General features: G+C 48.0%; 1 protein-coding gene across 7 annotated transcripts in view; it reads left to right on the forward strand.

The window, feature by feature from the left end:
- PTPRS (protein tyrosine phosphatase receptor type S) overlaps positions 1-20597 on the forward strand; it is a 322165-nt gene that overhangs the window by 203596 nt on the left and 97972 nt on the right. For all 7 annotated transcript variants that reach the window (XM_053372614.1, XM_053372613.1, XM_053372616.1 and 4 more), the window contains exons 7-9: positions 15707-15976; positions 18640-19221; positions 19814-19950. In XM_053372614.1, the coding sequence (XP_053228589.1) occupies positions 15707-15976; positions 18640-19221; positions 19814-19950 (989 nt within the window). The remainder of the gene's footprint in view (positions 1-15706; positions 15977-18639; positions 19222-19813; positions 19951-20597) is intronic.

The raw sequence follows: 20597 nt of genomic DNA on the forward strand, positions 1-20597 counted from the left end.
CCCCTCTTCGTTCTCGGGTCTCGTTGGAGATGAGTTGAGTTGCATTGTGGGACGTGTGAGCTCTCTCTTCTGCATCCGTTAGTTGCATTTCTGTGTGCACTTTTTTCTGTCGGTTGCTTGCTGTATGGACATTTTGGGCCTGATCTGCATGACAGGAGAATGTTTACGAGGCAACGGTCTTTTGCATGCCGGTCCTTTTCCGTTTTGTTTCATTTTTATTAAATTAATATTATTTCGTTTCTCCCGCCCCCTTTTAAATTTTTATTGTTCTTTCAAATTGTGTGCGTGAGTGTGCGTGCGTGTGTGTATATATATACATATATACATATATATACATATATACATATAATTTCAAATGAACTTTTTTTTTTTTTTTACGTTATCAGTGGAATTTTTTCCCCCCACCCGCAAATTTATTTCTTTTTAAACATTTTGATTTTGGGTTTTTTTGCTTTTTTCCGTTTCTCTCTTTTTTTCTTTTTTTAAAAAAAACCTTCCTTTGTCGGTTTGTCAAGTCGGTTGGTTTCGATTGGTTATGGTGTGCTGTAATTTTATTCCAATTGCATTGTGGAAAAAAGCCAGTGTTCCTGCTTCCCTTTCTTCCACCCCCTCCTCAAAATCTACCCCTCCCCAACCCACACCCCTCTGACAATTTAACAACCTCCAGAATATTGCAGCCACACAGCTCTAATGCCTGTCTGAGGAACGGCCTCCTGGGTCGAGGGGAGGGGGGGGGTCTTAGCTAGACGGTCCCAAAAGGAACTTGAACTTTACATTTCATGGGCTGCTAAAAAGGGAACTTAAGCATTGCCCTCAAGTTGGCAGAACAATCCTGGACTCCCATTACACAACCAGAAGTTTACTTTCCTTAAATTTAATCACTTCCGGATAACCATTGCACCAAAGTGGTTTTAATCACCCAGAAAAACACACGTGCAAATCATGGTGCTCTTGCAAACTTTTGCAAACTTTTTCAGCAGGGGGCCGGTCCACTGTCCCTCAGACCTTGTGGGGGCCCGAACTGTATTTTGGAAAAAATAGTAATGAACGAATTCCTATGCCCCACCAATAACCCAGAGGTGCGTTTTAAATAAAAGCACACCTTCTACTCATGTAAAAACATGCTGATTCCCGGACCATCCGCAGGCCGGATTTGGCAGGCGATTGGGCCGGATCCGGCCCCTGGGCCTTAGTTTGCCTACCTGTCGTCAAGACTACATTGCAGAGGGTTGGGCTTCCAATTCTGTGACGCCAACAGACCATAGCTGGCCACCTACCTGTGTCATCTAATGATGACTCTTGTCCACAAAGGTTGCGAACGTTTAAAATAAGCCGATAAACGTCTCTTTCAGCGCCCTGTTTGAAAGTACATTGCAGCAGGAGGATTAAAGAATTCTTTTTTAAAGCTTCAGCTAAACCGCTGGTTATTCTCAAGATCCCCCACAAAGTGCCTGGGCTTCCACACAGAAGAAAATCACACCCGTTGAGACTTACGGCCTTCTGAGACTTTGCACCAGGGATGGAGAGGCTGAGTGGCCCTCCAAAATATTGGTGGACTACAATGCCCATCATCTCTGACCGTTGGCCATGTTGGCTGAGGCAGGCGACATCTAATAAGGACCTCTTTCCTGCCATTTTAGTTCAGGGCTGGGTTACCTGTCACCCTGGGCTCTTTTTCTTATTTAGAATTTATATGCCACTCGGTTTACAATAAATGTTTAAAGGATCAGTGAAAACTGTCGAAAGCTTCCAAAGGGATCGTAGAATCCTAGAGTTGGAAGAGACCACAAGGGCCATCGAGTCCAACCCCCTGCCAAGCAGGAAACACCATCAGAGCACTCCTGACATATGGTTGTCAAGCCTCTGCTTAAAGACCTCCAAAGAAGGAGACTCCACCACACTCCTTGGCAGCCAATTCCACTGTCAAACAGCTCTTACTGTCAGGAAGTTCTTCCTAATGTCTAGGTGGAATCTTCTTTCTTGTAGTTTGGATCCATTGCTCCGTGTCCGCTTCTCTGGAGCAGCAGAAAACAACCTTTCTCCCTCCTCTATGTGACATCCTTTTATATATTTGAACACGGGTATCATATCACCCCTTAACCTCCTCTTCTCCAGGCTAAACATGCCCAGCTCCCTTAGCCGTTCCTCATAAGGCATCGTTTCCAGGCCTTTGACCATTTTGGTTGCCCTCCTCTGGACACGTTCCAGTTTGTCAGTGTCCTTCTTGAACTGTGGTGCCCAGAACTGGACACAGTACTCCAGGTGAGGTCTGACCAGAGCAGAATACAGTGGCACTATTACTTCCCTTGATCTAGATGCTATACTCCTATTGATGCAGCCCAGAATTGGATTAAGATCAACAGCGAAACAGATTAAAATCGCATTATTTATTTGACAAAATTAACTTCGCCTCCCTGGGTGAGAACCAGAAATCTGGGAAGTGCAGTTTGTTGAGGGTGTTGAGAGTTGTTTGGAGACACCCCCCTCAGAGCGCTATAGTTCCCAGAGCGGTTTAGCCATCAATCAAGAATAGGGGGGGTCTCCTTACAACTTGAAATATACAGTGCAGATGGAGACAAAGTCCTGCTCAGAGTAAACCAAAGCGACATTCAAATTACATGTCTCGGTAGGCGTGCCTGAGCAAAGTTTTCAACAGGCACCAAGAAAGAAGACGCACGAAGGCCTTTGTCTAATATCAAGTAGCAGAGAGTTCCAGAGAGTAATCCACCCCGATGGACTTTCTTATGTGACTGAAATGAGTGCCACATGAATACCCCTGGAAACCACCTGCATTTTGGATATTTTTAAAGCTAAATCCTTTGTATTTGCGGGATGGAAACATCATAGGGTATAGATTACTGCAATGTGTTATATGTAGGGCTACATCTGAAGACGGTTCAGAAACTTCAGCTAATGCAAAATTCAGTTGCCAGGTTTGTCACTGGAGCAAGACAGTTTGAGCATATTAGGTCTGACTGCACTGGCTACCAATTCATTTCTGGGCCCAATTCAAAGTGCTGGTACTGACCTATAAAGCCTTAAACGGCTCAGGACCACAACACTTCCAGGACCGCCTCTTTCAATATGAACCAACCTGGACCCCGACATCAACCTCTTGTGCCTCCTCCTCAAGAGGTCAAGAAGGTGGCAACACGAGAACAGGGCCTTCTCTGCAGTGGTTCCCCATCTGTGGAATGCTCTCCCCATAGAAGTGCGCCTGGCGCCTTCATTATACACCTTTGGGCTCCAGGCGAAAATATTTATCTTCAACCAGGCCTTTGGCTGACTGACATTCAATGCCCTTTTAAAATGTGTTGGGAGGAGGTTACTGAGTTTTTCTTGTTTGTTTTTTCGTTATTATTATGTAGTATGTCTTTGGGGGGGGGACACGGGTGGCACTGTGGTCTAAACCACTGACCCTAGGGCTTGCCGATCAGAAGGTCGGCGGTTCGAATCCCCGCGACGGGGTGAGCTCCCGTTGCTCGGTCCCTGCTCCTGCCAACCTAGCAGTTCGAAAGCACGTCAAAAGTGCAAGTAGATAAATAGGTACCACTCCGGCGGGACGGTAAACGGCGTTTCCGTGCGCTGCTCTGGTTCGCCAGAAGCGGCTTAGTCCTGCTGGCCACATGACCCGGAAGCTGTACGCCGGCTCCCTCGGCCAATAAAGCGAGATGAGCGCCACAACCCCAGAGTCGTCCGCGACTGGACCTAGTGGTCAGGGGTCCCTTTACCTTTACGTCTTTTTTATATCATGATTTTATCTTGTGAACCGCCCTGAGACATGCAGGTATAGGGCAGTATACAAATATAATTAATTAATTAATTAATTAATTAATTAATTAAATGCACCACCCCATACACACTTCAGACAGCATCAGTTTGATAAGACTCCCCATTGCAAACTTTTGAAGGGTGCTGCTGCTGCTTATAAATGGCTCTCTCTCTCTGACTAACTGACTGACACACACACACACACACACATATATATATATACATATTCCGGCATTCCCAAATCTCCACCCACCCACCCCCCAAAACCCCATCCCTCTTCTATATACTCCTATTTCCTTAATTAAGACAAAGATGACAGCCTTCTAAAACCCAGTGGGCAAGTTCCTAATGTACAGGTATTAAAGCTGTGTGGTCGATCTGTTTGTGTATTTATTTATTGAGAAATCCGGTGCAGCTTTGACAGTTATCTGTCTCATTATTATTTCCTCTCTCTTCTACTTTCGCTTTCTCTTCCTCTCTCTTTCCTTCTTTCTCTCTCTCTCTTTCTCTCTCTCTGTCTGTCTTCCTCTAAAGATGCTGGTATTTCTATGCTCAAGAACGCCTGGGTGCTGGTGCTTTTACATGCACACACTTCATCCTTTCAGAGATGCTCCCCTCGCTTCTGGGGTTCGGGGGAGAGGGCGTGTGCCTCACCCCAGAACGCCCAAAAGCAGAGGATCCAGAGTATGTCTCTGAACGCCAGTTTCTGGGTATCCACAATCTTCCCAGAAGAATCCCTAGATAGACATTTGATCTGGACCAACGCAGCTCATCCAATGTTCTCATGAAACAATAAAGGTTTCTTCCTTGCACCAAGGCATCCTTGACCCCACTTGCCCTCTCCTCCGGAGATTAATTAGCAAGGCTTCACTCAGTGTCCTCTTGACTGGGTTTTGCAAATGATTCCCGCAGCTAGAGGACAGGGTGAGCTTGCAAGTCCATGTGAGCTACCTTTCAGGCAAGTCTCAAGCCTCAGTTGTGGTCCAAAATCTCTGCAGGGCACCAATCTGGCGACGGCTGCCGTAGGGCTTCGAGGCAGCAATAACCCCCTGGAGTTAGTCTTCTGCAAACGTTCTAGAAATTTGGAAAATAAATGAAATATATAGGGCCAGATCCCAGGCTTAGTTGAAATTGGGTCTTGTCAAAAGCTATGGGGCAAGAGTAGTCACGGCTTGGGATTGGTCCTACGTGGAGCAGACCCCGACTAATTAACGACCTAAGTAATGTAGGACAACTAACTCCAATGAGTCTACTCTGAGTAGGACTTAGTTGGATGAAACCCTTGATGTTTAAGCCCCGCTGACTTGTTCCGAATCCAACAGGTGGATGGAGCCTGTAGCGTAAAATATTTTGAGGCGAGGGGTTGACTTATACCTTGTGCTAGAGTAAGGGGTTAAGGCTACAGTGCTGACCAAGTGAGGGCCGGAATTTGAGAAGGCCAAACCTGCATGAAGTTTATTTTGTTGGAATGTCAACATCTCCCACTCCTAGAAAATAAAAAAAAGCAGGAACATGAATTTTGCAGTCTGAGAACTTCCCTGCCCTATGGATTCCTCCACTAGGATTTCTTCCCACAGAGTAGTGTGGTTTCTTTGGGGTTTTTTTTTTAGTCTGCCCCACATAAAAGTCCTCGGAGAGTTATCAGAGGTCCTCAGTTTTTAAGCTCGTCTTCAAAGATACCACTCATTAACTTGCCCTGGTCCTTCAGGGGAGAGTCAAGCATCTTCATATAACATCATTGGGGAGGTCTCTTGAGGGTAGAAAGTTTTGAAAAACACCACCTGTGGAGGAAGGACCATTCAAGGATAACCTGCCCCTTGTAGGAGGACAGGTGTACTTGAAAACCTTGGGCATCTTCAATTCCGGTGGGGTATAAACCAGCCAGGCCCGTTACGGAAAAAATAACACGCATGTTCTGTAACATTCCTATGAAAAATAAAGCAAAAACTTTACAAAAATCAAGTCCATGGCCTACAGTGAGTAGAACAAACTTGGCCCTCCAGATGTTTTGGGACTACAATTCCCATCATCCCTGACCACTGGTCCTGTTAGCTTGGGATGATGGGAGTTGTGGTCCCAAAACATCTGGAGGGCCGAGTTTGCCTACGCCTGGAGTATAATGTCTGGGTGGCCACTGTGAGACCGAGATGCTGGACTATTCGGGCCCTGATCCAGCTGTGATCATCTTAGGGCTCTTGCAGTAATAACCAAACCGTCAAGGCTTTGGGGGTGACCATATCTCAGTATTTCACTGCTGTGGTGCATTTGGAGGCGGTATCCAGTCAGCACAGCTGGACATTTCAGAACACATTGATGTGACATTAGCATTCAGTGTTGCGAAGCTACATTAAGAGGTTGCTTGGTTATTACTGCAATTCTCCCGTCCATAGGCTTCTTCTTTGTAAAGTTATTGGATTTAGTCCCTTGAATTTATTTACCTTTTTGGCATGACACCTTTTGCTCTCCCCCCCCCCCCCCGAGTTCTCAGTATTATTGCTTTGGTGTAGGGAGGGTTGGAGGGACATGGGTGGCGCTGTGGTCTAAACCACTGAGCCTCTTGGGCTTGCCGATCAGAAGGTTGGCGGTTCGAATCCCCATGACGGGTTGAGCTCCGGTTGCTCGGTCCCTGCTCCTGCCAACCTAGCAGTTCGAAAGCACGTCAAAGTGCAAGTAGATAAATAGGTAGCGCCCCGGCGGGAAGGTAAACAGCGTTTCCGTGTGCTGCTCTGGTTCGCCAGAAGTGGCTTAGTCATGCTGGCCACATGACCCGAAAAAACTGCGGACTAACGCCGGCTCCCTCGGCCAGTAAAACGAGAAGAGCACGCAACCCCAGAGTCTTCTGCAACTGGACTTAACTGTCAGGGGTCCTTTACCTTTTTTTTTTTTAAAGGGAGTGTTAGGTTGGGTTTTTTTTTTTTTGAAGGGTGCATCTCTTTAAACACCCCCCACACACACACACATACAACCCCCCCCACTGAGGAATTACCCACTCCCACCTGACCTGCAAACAAGCAACACCAGGGAGGTATCTAGAATACAGAAAGTAAGGGAAAACTTTGCCGGTTATGGGTTGTCTTCAAAGTCAGTCCTACTCAGAGCAGAGCTGCTGAAATTAAAGGACACAGCTAACCATTAACTGTAGTAGGTCTACTCTTGAGTAGGATTTAGTTGGGTGCAAGCCATCCCTCCAGCTTTCTTCCCTGATCTCTGGAACTCAGGGTATTATTGCAGTATTATTTATTAAAATTCAGTCATCTCCACATTTGCATTGAAAGAGAGAGAGAGAAAGAGAGAGAGAAAGAAAGAAAGAAAGAGAATTGGTCACGGGGTAAGTGGACTGTCCCCTGCTATTTTTGGAAAGCCTGCTACTTTTAAAATCTGTATGATCTGAGCCGAAAAGATACTGAAGAAAACTTTAACGAGAATCAGTTAAATTAACACTCTGTTTCTGCAGAAGGATTTCTCAAGAGTTTGAGGGGAGTAAATGCCTTAAGACCAAATTACTTGCTGCAGGAACACTGTGCTATTTGTGATTTCGAAATCCTCTGCCTGCTTTTGTCTTATTATCCCTTTTTGCATTGCTGTACTCTTTGTTTTTAGGGTGGGTGGGTGGGGAATTTAGATTACACCTTGTCACACACACGGCAGACAAAACAAAACAACAACCACCATTTTTAACAAATGCCACCCTTAATTTGGGGGGTGTCGGTTGGAGCATCCGGCTGGGATCCAGTTTGACTTCCGAATGATCCCATTTGCCTGTCCCAACCGATTCACTAAAAAGGAAACCAGCTGAACAACCAAATTGGGGTGGGCGTTTAGAACAATTCCCGTGAGTTGCTGTATTTGGATAGCCAACACGCTAAATTGTTTAAGGGGGAAGGAAAGAAACCCAACGTTTTGGGGGGTAAGGGGTAAATAATTCCACTCATATCCTGCTTATGACAGGCAACACAGCCGAAATTTGCATCTAGGGGGAGACGAAAGGAAGAAGGAGTAGAGAGGTATTCACAAATCACCTGCTTGAGAAGGGATGGGACAGGTGTAATCTAATATTCACTACAAATATGTATATCAAGGCTGCACATTATTTTGCCCTCCCTTTCCCCCCCCTCCTCATTTTGGAGTAAGACAGAACGGACTCCTCCTCTGTCTCGCCCAAAATGCTAATAATGTCCGCCTTCTCACCTCATTCGGAGCTATGGGCTTGCTGGGTGTCAAAATGTTTAAGACCATTTCGGTTTCCTTTGGTGCTTTCTCAACCAATCACCCTTCAGTTTTGATTTGGCGTTCTTTTGGTTTTTCCGTTGTGTGGTTGTTTTAGTGTTTATTTATTTTTTTAATTTGATTAAAAGCAAAACAAAGCACAATTATTTCCCTCCCCGTTTCTTATGTCATTACAATTGCAGTTGACTTCTATTTTACCACGTTGCTTTTTAATTTCACATGGATTTCGTTTTTCTCCTCTCCCCCCGACCCCTGACCCTCCCACCCACCCACCCACCTTTCCCTTTCTTAATTTTGACTTGCTTTTCTACGTGAATCGGGGTTTGAAGCGACGAGAACTCGCCCAAAAGGCTACCCCACCCTCTTCTCCACGTTCCCAACCCTCTACAATCCCTTGCAAATTGTTCCTCTTCCATGGTAAAATCTGGGTGGATCCAGGTCGGGGGGTGAGGGCTGGGCACGGGGGAATAAATGATGATCATAAAGCAAAAAAACCAGCAGGGAGACAATGGAATCGGAACCTTCCTCAGAACTTTCCTTTCAGCATGGGAGTTCGGTCTCAGGGCAGGCTGCGGGGGTCGCCATTGCCCGACAAACCTCGACTCTCCATTCCTCTACAAGCAGGTCTGTAAAAAACAAAAAATAAAGCTTGCACCCTCCTTGCTTTCTCCCTTCGTCCCTTCATGGATCCTTTTGGTTTTCATTCAGGTCAAATAAGTAAGAACAGCACAGGGGTTTTTAGAAACACTCTGTCCAGAGTCTCCGGCCAAGAAAAGGTCCTCTCAACCTTCATCTCCCCCCCAAAAAAACAACCCGCAGGACTTTTTGCACACACAGTGTGTTCTCTGTCACTGAGCTATACCTCTCCCCTCCCATGAAAGAAAAGCTGTAGAGATAAAATTACACGTTGCAAGAGCTCTTTTCCGGTTCCAGTCTAGCGTAACGTGGCACTTGCCATTGCCTGCACACTAAACTGTAGTTTGGTGCTGCATGAACAAGACTTGGGCCACCTTAGCAGCATCCATTTAAACGCAGGGGTCAGCAGGCTTTTTAAGCAGGGGGCCGGTCCCTCAGACCTTGTGGGGGGCCGGACTATATTTTGGGGGGGAAATGAATTTTGCTCCACAAATAACCCAGAGATGCATTTTAAATAAAAGCACACATTCTACTCATGTAAAAACACACTGATTCCCAGACCGTCCGCGGGCCGGATTTGGCATGCGATTGGGCTGGATCTGGCCCCTGGGCCTTAGTTTGCCTACCCATGATTCAAAGCAGCGGTTCTCAACCTGTGGGTCCCCAGATGTTGTTGGACTACAACTCCCATCGTCCCTGAGCTCTGGCCTTGCTAGCTAGGGGTGATGGGAGTTGTAGTCCAGCAACATCTGGGGACCCACAGGTTGAGAAAGGCTGATTTAAAGGGTTATGATGCTTCTTCAAAGAGCCGTGGCTTCTCTCACAAAATTGATGGGGGCTATCATTTCTTAAGACCTGCTGAGACTTGTTCGGAAGATATTGACTGTTAAACCGCTCCTGGAGATGAATTGGGGCCTCCTAACCAACTCTCAGCCTACTTCAGAAACTACATATCCTAGGATTCTTTGGGGGGGCAGCCATGGTTGCTTCAGGTTCTATCGACAATGCTTTAAATGGTGTGAATGTATTCATGCCCGTTTTGAAGTAAGCTCGGCTGTCGTTTTGTCCAAACTGGCTAGCGTAAACTCTGCCCTGAGAAGCCAAGATCAAACTTTGGATTCTGATCCTGGCTCGTTGGCAGGGCATGAGACACTTAAATTTCAGGGTTGAGGGTTCGAGCCCCGTGTTGGGTGAACGATTCCTGCATCGCAGGGGGTTGGACTAGATAATCCTTGTGGCCCCTTCCAACTCTACAGTTCTGTTAAAAAACAACAAGAACAGTGCCCCCACCCTACAGTGCCCAGATAATCGGGTGCCGTCCAGCTATTTTGGACCACAACTGGGACTGACGTGAGTTTTATTCATTCGTTTATTTCATAAAACTTACACACCTCTTGATTTAGAAAAAAGAAAAGAAACATCTAAGCAGTTTACAGAAAGAATCAAACAGTTAAACTATCAATTAAAAAATACCCCATATAATCATGGAGTTGTAGAGTCCAATGCCCTGCAATTCAGGAATCTTCTGCCCAATGTGGTGTTCAAAGCCATGACACTGAGATTAAGAGTCTTATGCTCCACTTAAAAAAAAACACCTTTTGCCCAAAAACACATGTTTTGGGGTGCTGTAAGAGCACAGCCCCCCAAAATTGTGTCTTTCGGGCCCACGATCTCGCATGAATCATGTGAGTTGCACAGGAACGCAAACCCAGGAGATGGATTGGAGGTCTGCAACTCCAAGGAAAAGACCAGAACCACCTGCTTCCTGTTCTTGACCAATCATTGTTAATCTTTACCTCCGAACTGGAAACCGGTTAGTTAAACTTGCCAGGGTCACGGGCTACAGTGTGATCCTGACTTCCCCCGCAATAAAACCATAGTTTAAACTAACCACCGTTTGCTGTTTTCAAATGTTAACAGTAAACCATGGTTGGTTGAAACCACAGAGCCTAACCGTCCAGAGTAGTTTAACAGTGGGGAAATAAACCACCTTTGAGCACTCTCAAGATGACAGGGAGCTGAGATGGTGTTGAACCCATATTTTCTGTTTTGTAGTTCTTTTTATGACACCTTCACTCCAAATGTTCTCTTCCACCTTCCTCTCCCCAGCTTTTGCATAAATATGCTCCCCTTTCCTCCCAGTCAGCCATATGATCATCAGGGGAGGGGGGCGGGTATCGTGAATTGCTTCACACTAAATGTGAACGGGGGCCCCGTTTCCCCTCCCCACGGGAACATTTCCTTCCTCCCTTCCTTCCCGGTCACTTTGCCAGTAGAGTGCTGAAACGCTCTCTTCACCCCCCTGGCTAACTTGAGAACAACGATTGGGGTTCCCTTCAGACTTCGATTCACAGCACTGGTCTTTGTTTTGAACGATGGTTTACCGGTTTTACTTAATTCTGGTTTGTTCTTTCTTTCCTTTCTTCCTTCTTCCCTTTCTTTCCTTCCCCTGTTTCCCCCCCCTCCTCCCCTCGCCAGTGCAAGTCTCCGTTCAGTTCCCCTGTTGTGTTTCCAATTATTATTTAGGTGTGTGTGTGTTTTTGCATTCATTCCTGCCATTTGTTTTCCACCTGAACTCTCCAGTCAGTTGAATACCTCCGAAGTTTTCTTCCCCTTGCTTTTTCCCTTGTTACTCCCATCCCTTCCCAAAAACTGGGTTCCCAACCCTGCAGAAAATTTTTAAAAAGCTCATTTCTCCTGCCCCTTTCCCCGCCTGCATTCCTTCAACCGGTTCCCTCTCTCTCTGCCCCTCTTCCCGTCGTTCTCCAAAGTCCGCCTCTCCATTTTGACTCCAAAAAATGGGCTCCATTAAAAAATACCTGTTATTTCACTGAACTGCCACTTGTGGCTGGATTTGGACAGTATCCCAAGCAGAGAAGGCAATATTTAGTCTCAAAAGGAATATTTTTGGGGGAAAAGAGGCTCCATCTCTCGCAGTGAATCTGTCTCTCTCCAAAGCGTTGTTGGACTACAACTCTCAATCGGACCCAGCCAACGGACTCAGGGATGATGGGAATTGTAGTCCAGCGGTGTTTAGAAGGTCGCAGATTGCCATCCCTAGTTAAGATTGTGTTGGGAGGCATCAGTGTGCAGAAGCATTTAGATGACAGGCAGAACCTTGGGCCATTTAATTTAGTATGGTCCCCAAGGTTGGAAGAGCCTTGCAGTGTTTCAGAGAAGGGGCGTTTCCAAGCCCTACGTGGAGATGCCAGGAATTGAATCCAGTCCCAAGATGCTCTTCAGTTGAGGTAGAGTGTTCCTTCCCCTGAACAGATAAGTCTCTGCATGGTTCAGAGTAAAAAGGGGACGATTTAAATAGGAATATAGGAAGCTGCCTTGTAACAAGCCCACTGTAATGAGTGGAGCATAGCTGTCAACTTACAGATTTGAAAATAAGGGGCCAGCAGCCTCGGAAATCAGGGATCAGCAGCCAAAATAAGGGATTTCCCAAGGGGCACAGGTGTGTTCAACTTCTGAGCCCCTCCGAGCCAAAGGCAGAAAGCCCAGCCAGCAGCCAAACGAAGCCTCAAGCGGTGGTTCCCACAGCGCAGCAACCCGGCAAAGGGGATGCAGCAAGGGAAACCACCGTCACCTCTCTGCTGGGAAGCGCTGAGCAAAGGAGAGTCCCCAGGCAATGCAGCCGATTTGATCGGCACAAGGCATGCAAGCTCCACCCCTCAGTCGTTCTTAGACTCCTTATTGGGTGAGCAACGCAGCCAAGCAACACAGTTGGAGCCTTCCTCCTCCCTGGCCGGCAGGGAGGGAGGGAGAGGAGCTGCTTCCTTTGAAACCCGGGAAATTTAAGGGACATTATCAATAAGGGACAGCAGTGGGACACGTTGCTGGGATAAGGGACTGTCCCGCCAAATAAGGGACGGTTGGCAGCTATGGAGTGGAGCTTAAGGCTGAATACAACCCAATGAGGTTGCAGGAGGGATTACTTTGAAATCTTCATAAAATTGTAAGACAGGCTTGCTAAATCGGGGTGGGGGGTGTTTCTCTTGCAGCAGGGCCCTGGGCATCGCAGGGCCCCCACCCAGAAACCAGTTCCGCAGTCTTTAGATCACTGCCCCCACCCACCAACACACCCACTTCTGGGGCCAGTGGGAGAACAGGAGATTTTCAGAATTCCTACAAAATTTAAAAAATAAAATAAAATATGGGCCCGCCCCTGCCTGCTCCCACCCCACCCTGGAAAAAGCACCCCCTCCTTGCCCTTTTTGTCCCCCCCCCCCCATCTAAAGGTCTGGAAAGCTTCTTTCTTCCACCCAGGAAGTGCACTGGGCATCCATCCATCCATCCTTTCGTTTGTTTCCGTTCTCGAAGTTGCCCGTTTCCATGGACTTGTTTTTCCTTCCTCTTATGATTATTATCAATTGTTTTATTATTATTATTATTATTATTATTATTATTATTATGCCAGGGCTGCGATGTGCCAATGTTAAAACCTACTGCGCATTGGTTCACATCGGCAAGAAAAAATAAAGAAACTGAGTATGCAGCATTTTTAAAAAGTGGGTTTCCCTCCCCCGACCCTTAACCCTTCTCTCTCTCTCTCTCTCTCTCTCTCTCTCTCTCTCTCTCTCTCCTGGTCTCTTTTTCTATTTTCCTTCCCCATGTGGGCATTTGCAGTGGCCCACAAACCAGTTCCAATGCTCTCCATCTCCTTTTTTCCTTCTCCTCCTCCTCCCTGTCTCTGTCTCTCTCTCTCTCTCTCTCTCTCCTCCTTCTCCTCTCTCGTTCTCTTCTCTCCATTCTTCTCTTTTGCATGATGTTTGTGATTCTGAGAGCTGCATCTATTGATGGAATCATGTCAGATCTTTCAAAGAGGCTTCGTTAGGGTTTCACTGCCCGAAAACCACAAAAATTTCATTAGAGTTTCTCATCTTTTCCCTCTCGCCGGCTCTCGCCTCGCCGCCACGTTCCCTCTCGCCCTGCACTCCTCTGGGTCGCTTCGTGGAGGCGGGGGGTGGGGGTGGGGTGAGGACAGGAAATGGGGGTGACCCCTCACCACCCAGAGAGGACACCCTTGTGAACTCCCCACTTCCGGTTTGCAGGCTAGATTTTGGCCACCTCCAGGGAACAAGCCCCCTTTCCTTCCCACCCAGCTCCCAATTTTATTTTACCTGCCTTAAGTTTTGAGGGGCTGCGGCGAGAACTGTTCTGTCCCTCCAGTCTCCCTTAGGAGACATTTCTAGAAAGGACCAAGGCTTTGAGCCCATGCAAATGTTCATTGTAGCCCGCATCTGCACCAGATGCTAGGATGGGGAAGCCGCAGGCCGGCTGGCCGGCCCCCAGTTTGTTGGACTCCCAAGACCCACCAGCCCCTGTAACCAGCATGGCCAGTGGCCGAGGTACAGTGGTGTCCAAACTTTTTTCAAAGAGGGCCAGATTTGATGAAGTGAAGGGCCATGAGGGCCGACCAAGGGGCCAACCAAAGTTGTTGACCTTTTTTTAGGATTGCAGTTGCTGAGCTTTTTTTTAGGAGCACCTTAAAGACCAACTAAGTTAGTTCTATGAGCTTTCGTGTGCATGCACACTTCTTCAGATAATTTTTTGTTTTGACTATGGCAGACCAACACGGCTACCTTTCTGTAACTGGAACTTTTTTTTAGGGTTGAAGTTGTTGAGGTTTTTTACCCTAGGAAATTAACTGCCACAGAGGCCGGATTACGTAAACCGACCAGCGGGCAGGATTAGGCCCTCGAAATGGACTTTAGGAAATTAACTGCCACAGAGGCCGGGTTAAACCGACCAGCGGGCAGGATTAAGGCCCCCGAAATGGGCTTTGGACATGCCTGGCTGTGGATGATGGGCATTGTAGCTCCGCAATATCTCAAAGGCTGCAGGTTCCTAATTCCTGACCCTAAGAAGCATCCTGCTCCGTGCAAGAGAGGGAAGAACGCCTCATTTAGGAGAGGCATTTCCTCCAGAGACCAGAGAATGCTTCTTCTTAGCCCAGGGAGGGGTAAACTGTGCCCCCACACCAGAGATGTTGTAGGTGTCTATTTCCCATCAGGGGACGGTGAGAGTTTTAGTCCAGCGGCATCTGGAGGGTCGCAGGCTCCGCAAACAGGGCTGCTTCTTCTTTCCACCAAAGCTCAGTGCTGGCACCTCTCATGTGGGCGCCATTGTAAGAGAACGAGGGAGACCTTGATGGTGAGCACTTTTTTCCCTAGAAAAACAGCACTTTCTGCAACCGCTATCCTAATGCGTAGGTGGGTTTTCCCTCCCTTTTGGAAAGGCAACGTGGATGGTCAGGCTACCCTCTCAAGATTGTTGTGGCCGTGCATGGTTCTGTGTGCGAAAGATGCACCAGTCTCGGCACGTGTGACCTTCTCACTTGAAAATTTGCATTCCCCTCCCCCCCCCTCTCTTTTTCCAGTCTTGCTTCCCCCGCCCACTGTTTTGTTTCAAGGGGTGTTGGTCTCTGGAGGGGGCCAATTTAGCTTTGCAAGGGTCCGCTTTGAAAACCTGGTTTCCGATTTGAGGGAAGGTCCCCTTCCCTTCGCCTCCGCCGGAAAGGGGCCTTGCCGAAAATGTTGGGGAAGGGGAGTAGAAGGATAGCCCACCCCAACGTACGCAGGGAGGGGGCCCCACTGTCCGGAAGTGCCACGCCCAACTTCTTTTGCTCTCTTAAAGATGAGAAATTGCTAATAAATTTTTGTGTATTTATTTGTGCTGTGATGGGTCTTAAAATCGATCAATGGACTCCTGTTGCTATGAGATACCGCTTTTATGTCTATATTCTACATATCGTTTGTGAAAGTAAAATTATTTTCGAAGTTCTGTTCGTTTGGTTTTTTCCTTTATTGATTGATTATCATTTCTCGGTATTCTGATGATTTTTAATTTCAGCTTCTTTTTTTTGTCCCCCTCCCCCCTTTAAATGAAGGAACGAGAACAAAATGATAACAGCTGAAGCCCCATCTGTATTTAAAATCTCTTCTGCTCTTCTTTCCCCCTTATCTTTCTTTTCTTTTTCTTTTTTTCCCTCTCTCTCTCTCCTTTTTATTTCCCCCCCTTTTTATTTTGCTTTTGTTTTTGTTACCTCTGTGCCTTTTGTCCGCAGTGCGTCGGGTGGCCCCTCGCTTCTCCATCCCTCCCTCCAGCCACGAAATTATGCCTGGAGGCAATGTTAACATCACCTGCGTGGCGGTCGGCTCCCCCATGCCCTACGTCAAATGGATGCAGGGGGCGGAAGACTTGACGCCGGAGGACGACATGCCCGTGGGGCGGAACGTCCTGGAACTGACCGATGTGAAGGACTCAGCCAACTACACCTGTGTGGCCATGTCCAGCCTGGGTGTCATCGAAGCCGTGGCACAGATCACCGTGAAATGTAAGCAAGGCTAGTTTTCCCGCCGTCGGGTGCTTGGCGTGACGGGGGCTCCGCTCAAGTCTTCACAGCCCTCTCTGCTCTCACGTGGCCAGGGGTCCAGCCTGGTTAGCAGAGGCAGGGAAAGCTGTGCCCTTCCACACACGGCCGGACTCCAACTCCCATCAGCCCCCAGCGAGCAGGACCAGCATGAAGGATGATGGGAGTGGGAGCCCAGCAAGATATCATCATTCTCTCTCCCTTGCCTCTGTTTACGGTATATCAGGAGCCTCAGCTTGCCTCCCAGGTGGAAGAGCTGTTGCTTAAGCCCGCTCCCTGTTTTGACTTCCCGGCTTGTCCCCTCCCTCGTGTTTGCATGCCTGTTTCTGCATCAGTTGCTCCTCCTTGCTTGTTCCTTGGCTGATCTGGAGAGCTTGCTGCCAGGGCAGAACTTTTGGGCAGTGGTCAGCGGGGCTGGGACCCCCGGGCTCAGTCGGCTGGTACCCCTTTGCCCAACCCCTTCGCTCGCATGCGTAGAGAAAGCATGAACGAAGCGTTCAGAGCTGCATCTGTGCGTGATGTTGCTGCTAACCATCTGTCAGGTCAGCTTCCGCATGTCTCCCAAATCGCCCGAGAGCTCTAACAAGAGGCTACTGCATGAAGAATGAAAGCCCTGGGCTTTTCGGAAAACTCGAGATGTGGCCAAAACACGCCTTGGGTACTCCATGCATCTGTTCTTAAGTGTACACGGGTTTCCTGTGAATTTTGCATGAGCCTAGTGTCTTTTTGCCAGCGTTGTATGATGTGTGACGGTTTACTTCCCGTTCGGTTTTTAATTAAGCATGTGGCGTTTTTGCAGAGCGACGACAGCAAAAAAATAAAAAAGGGCAGGCCTCTGCCCCCAAGGAGAATACAGTCAACAATTTGACACAGGGATAAGAGGGAGCTGGAAAACGAGGAACGACTGGGGACAGATGACACACACTTGGTTTTGGGTTGTGTTCAGGCTTTGAAGAGTGGTTTTGAGAGGGGCAGAGGGGACATCAGATACGAGTTCTCTAATGGAGTTGGGGAGGGGGTTAAAGGGGCTCTTGGAAGGGGTTGAACCTGAAAGCCCTGAGTTCAAACTTTGCCATCTGCAGTTAATAGGCTCAAGTAGCAGAGACTGGGAAGGACGCTGAAGGGAGAGATGGTCGGTCAGCAGAAACTCTGGACTCTGTTGGCCAGTGGTCAGACTCAGTATAGAGGGGGCTTTCTGTGTTCTCTCCCCTGCCTCAGCTGCCCAATAACAAACTGCATTGCAGAAATAATATTGAGCAGGGTAATAATAATAATAATTTATAATTTATACCCCGCCCATCTGGCTGGGTTTCCCCAGCCACTCTAGGCGGCTTCCAACAAAATATTAAAATACATCAAACATTAAAAGCTTCCCTAAACAGGGCTGCCCTCGGATGTCTTCTAAAAGTCTGGTAGTTGTTGTTCTCTTTGACATCTGATGGGAGGGCGTTCCACAGGGCGGGTGCCACCACCGAGAAGGCCCTCTGCCTGGTTCCCTGTAACTTGGCTTCTCGCAGGGAGGGAACAGCCAGAAGGCCCTCAGAGCTGGACCTCAGTGTCTGGGCTGGACGATGGGGGTGGAGACACTCCTTCAGGTATACTGGACCAAGGCCGTTTAGGGCTTTCAAGGTCAGCAGCAACGCTTTGAATTGTGTGTATAAACATAATATGCCCCCTTCCCGCATGAACAGTAGTTTGATAGTGGAATGGGCTCCCATGAGAGGTAGTGGACGCTCCTTCCTTGGAGGTTTTTAAGCTGAGGTTGGGGTGCCCATCACTCATGTATGATCTAGTAGAGATTCCTGGGTTGCAACGGGTTGGACTGGATAACCCTTGGGGTCCTTTTCAACTCCATGATTTCAGGATTCATATTCTTTCAAATTCTCAACATTATTCTACAAGTAGAATTGAGAAACTTCCATTTAGCAGAATGTTCAGTCTACTGTAATACGCAGTATTTCTTCCATTGCGGCATTCGTTTGTTTTCTACAGCCAATTATCAAAACAAATGATGCTATTCATCCGATCCACATTTTGTTTTTCTCTTAATTTGCCTAACCACCTCCAATTAGCCTTTCAAAAGACCAAACCATTCTTCTGTGTGGTTGAGACTAATCTACCAGATTCTTGGCTATTGATATTATGTTCTAAAAGAACGGGAGTAATTCCTGTCTCTTCCCAGTTTCCTCCATGCTCCCTAGTACGGTGGATATTTTGCCCTTTCCAAGATGTTTTCTGAGCAAGACGTGTTCCAAAATGGCGGCCACGCTCAAGGCGCTCAGCTCCCACCTGGCTTCTTTGGAAACCGCGTCTCCTTTCAGGCGCACACTCACAGCAAAGCTGTTGGTTGGTGGGTTGTTGCTTTTTTAGCTCAGAGCTCACGTTAATGATTCCAGATGCTGAGCCGAGCACTTTCCCTTTTGATGGAGCCGTTTAAGGAGGATAATAAACTGTGCCTAACAAGGCTGGGAACATTTCTCCAAACAGCCGCGCCGTCTATAGACCTGCGCTGCCGGCTCCCCATGCCCTAACGCGCCAATTAGGTGCAGCATTTAGCATATGGCATCCTGATGTTTGCATGTGGTTTTCGTTTCCCTGAGTTTTTCCTCTCCCGGTTTGTTTCTCAGCGCTCCCCAAAGCTCCTGGAACCCCTATCGTGACGGAGACGACCGCGACGAGCATCACCATCACTTGGGATTCGGGGAACCCCGACCCCGTGTCCTACTACGTGATCGAGTACAAGTCGAAGAGCCAGGACGGACCCTACCAGATCAAGGAAGACATCACCACCACCCGCTACAGCATTGGGGGGCTCAGCCCCAACTCAGAGTACGAAATCTGGGTGTCGGCCGTCAACACCATTGGGCAGGGGCCGCCCAGCGACCCCGTGGTGATGCGGACAGGGGAGCAGGCCCCTGCCAGCGCCCCCCGCAACGTCCAGGGCCGGATGCTGAGCGCCTCAACCATGATCATCCAATGGGAGGAGCCCGTGGAGCCGAACGGTCAGATCCGGGGCTACAGGGTCTACTACACCATGGAGCCAGACCAGCCGGTCAGCAACTGGCAGAAGCACAACGTCGACGACAGCCTTTTGACCACCGTCAGCAGTCTCCTGGAGATGGAAACCTACACCGTTCGGGTCCTGGCTTTCACTTCCGTGGGAGACGGGCCGCTCTCGGACCCGATCCAAGTCAAAACCAAGCAAGGAGGTGAGTCCTCGCCGAGCCAGCGTTCTGACTACAACACAGGTCCCACCATCCGAATGCAGCACGTTCTCAGGAAAAGTCATTTGCTAGGCGAGCGTTCGCATGACGAGTCAACGTTGATTCCTATAGATAAATTTATACAGTCATACCTCGGGTTACAGGCGCTTCAGGTTGCGTTTTTTTGGGTTACGGACCGCCGACACCCAGAAGTACCGGAACTTCCGGGTTTTGGCGGTCGTGCACGTGCAGAAGTGCTAAATTGCACTTTGCGCATGTGCAGAAGCACTGGATCGCAACCCAGGTTGCGGGTTGCGAACGCTGCAGGTTGCGAATGTGCATCCCTCACGGATCACGTTCGCAAACCCGAGCGTCCAGTGTAATTTATATAAATGGTGGGGAGGTGGGGGACACACACAGGAAGACAGATTGCAAAAAAAACAAGCAAGGAGGGGGGAGAATGCTTTCTTGTTTGTCCAATCTCTCCCCCTTCCTTCCTCCCTCCGTGAAAGCAGGGTGCTGGGCCCTGATCCAGCAGGTCTCGTCTTACGTTCTTACAACAACGTCTGGGTCTTTTTGTTTTTCCTGCTCTCATCAGTTCCCGGGCAACCCATGAACTTCCGTGCAGAAGCCAAGAGCGACAGCAGTATTTTGCTGACCTGGAGTCCTCCCCGCCAGGACATCATATTGAAGTATGAGCTGGTTTTCAAAGACGCCACACAGGCAAAACCCGAGGTAAGTGCTTTTTTCGCGAGGGCTTCTTTGTGGTGGCTCCCCTGGTGACGGAATGCTCTCTTCAGAGAGACTCGCCTGGCACTTGTGTTAGGACCCATTCAGGGCAAAGAGCAGAACTCCCCGTCCTCCAAAGCCCTTTTCCAAAACAAAAAACACATTCTTTTTATTTCTTAGAACAATCACGCTTCCTGAGCCCCACTTCCTGGGTCTCAAAACGATTTTCTATATCGATTTCATCCTACTTCGTATGACTTTATGCCGGCTTGCACTAAACGTTGTGCTGGCACCGCTTCCACATCAATAGTTTTTAAGTTGTTTATTGATTGCGTTTTATCGTGTTTAATTCAGGGGCTTCCTGGAGTAATAGCGAGGAAGCTTAATTCTGGCAAGGGAGTCCCTGTTTGGCCTTTGGTACCCGGACCAGACCATTCCCCTCTCTGAGCCACACCCTTCACTGCAGGAAATTTGTAATGTTTTGATTAGATGATAGATAGATAGATAGATAGATAGATAGATGATAGATAGATACAAAAAGAAAAAACACAAATACCAAATTACACACAGGAATAACCATAGACACATAATTTTCTTAACAAACAATAAAACATATATTGGTCTTAACACTAAAGACCCAACCCCCCTCTATT

This window comes from Podarcis raffonei, chromosome 18 (genome assembly GCF_027172205.1).
Source record: "Podarcis raffonei isolate rPodRaf1 chromosome 18, rPodRaf1.pri, whole genome shotgun sequence".
NCBI lineage: Eukaryota > Metazoa > Chordata > Lepidosauria > Squamata > Lacertidae > Podarcis > Podarcis raffonei.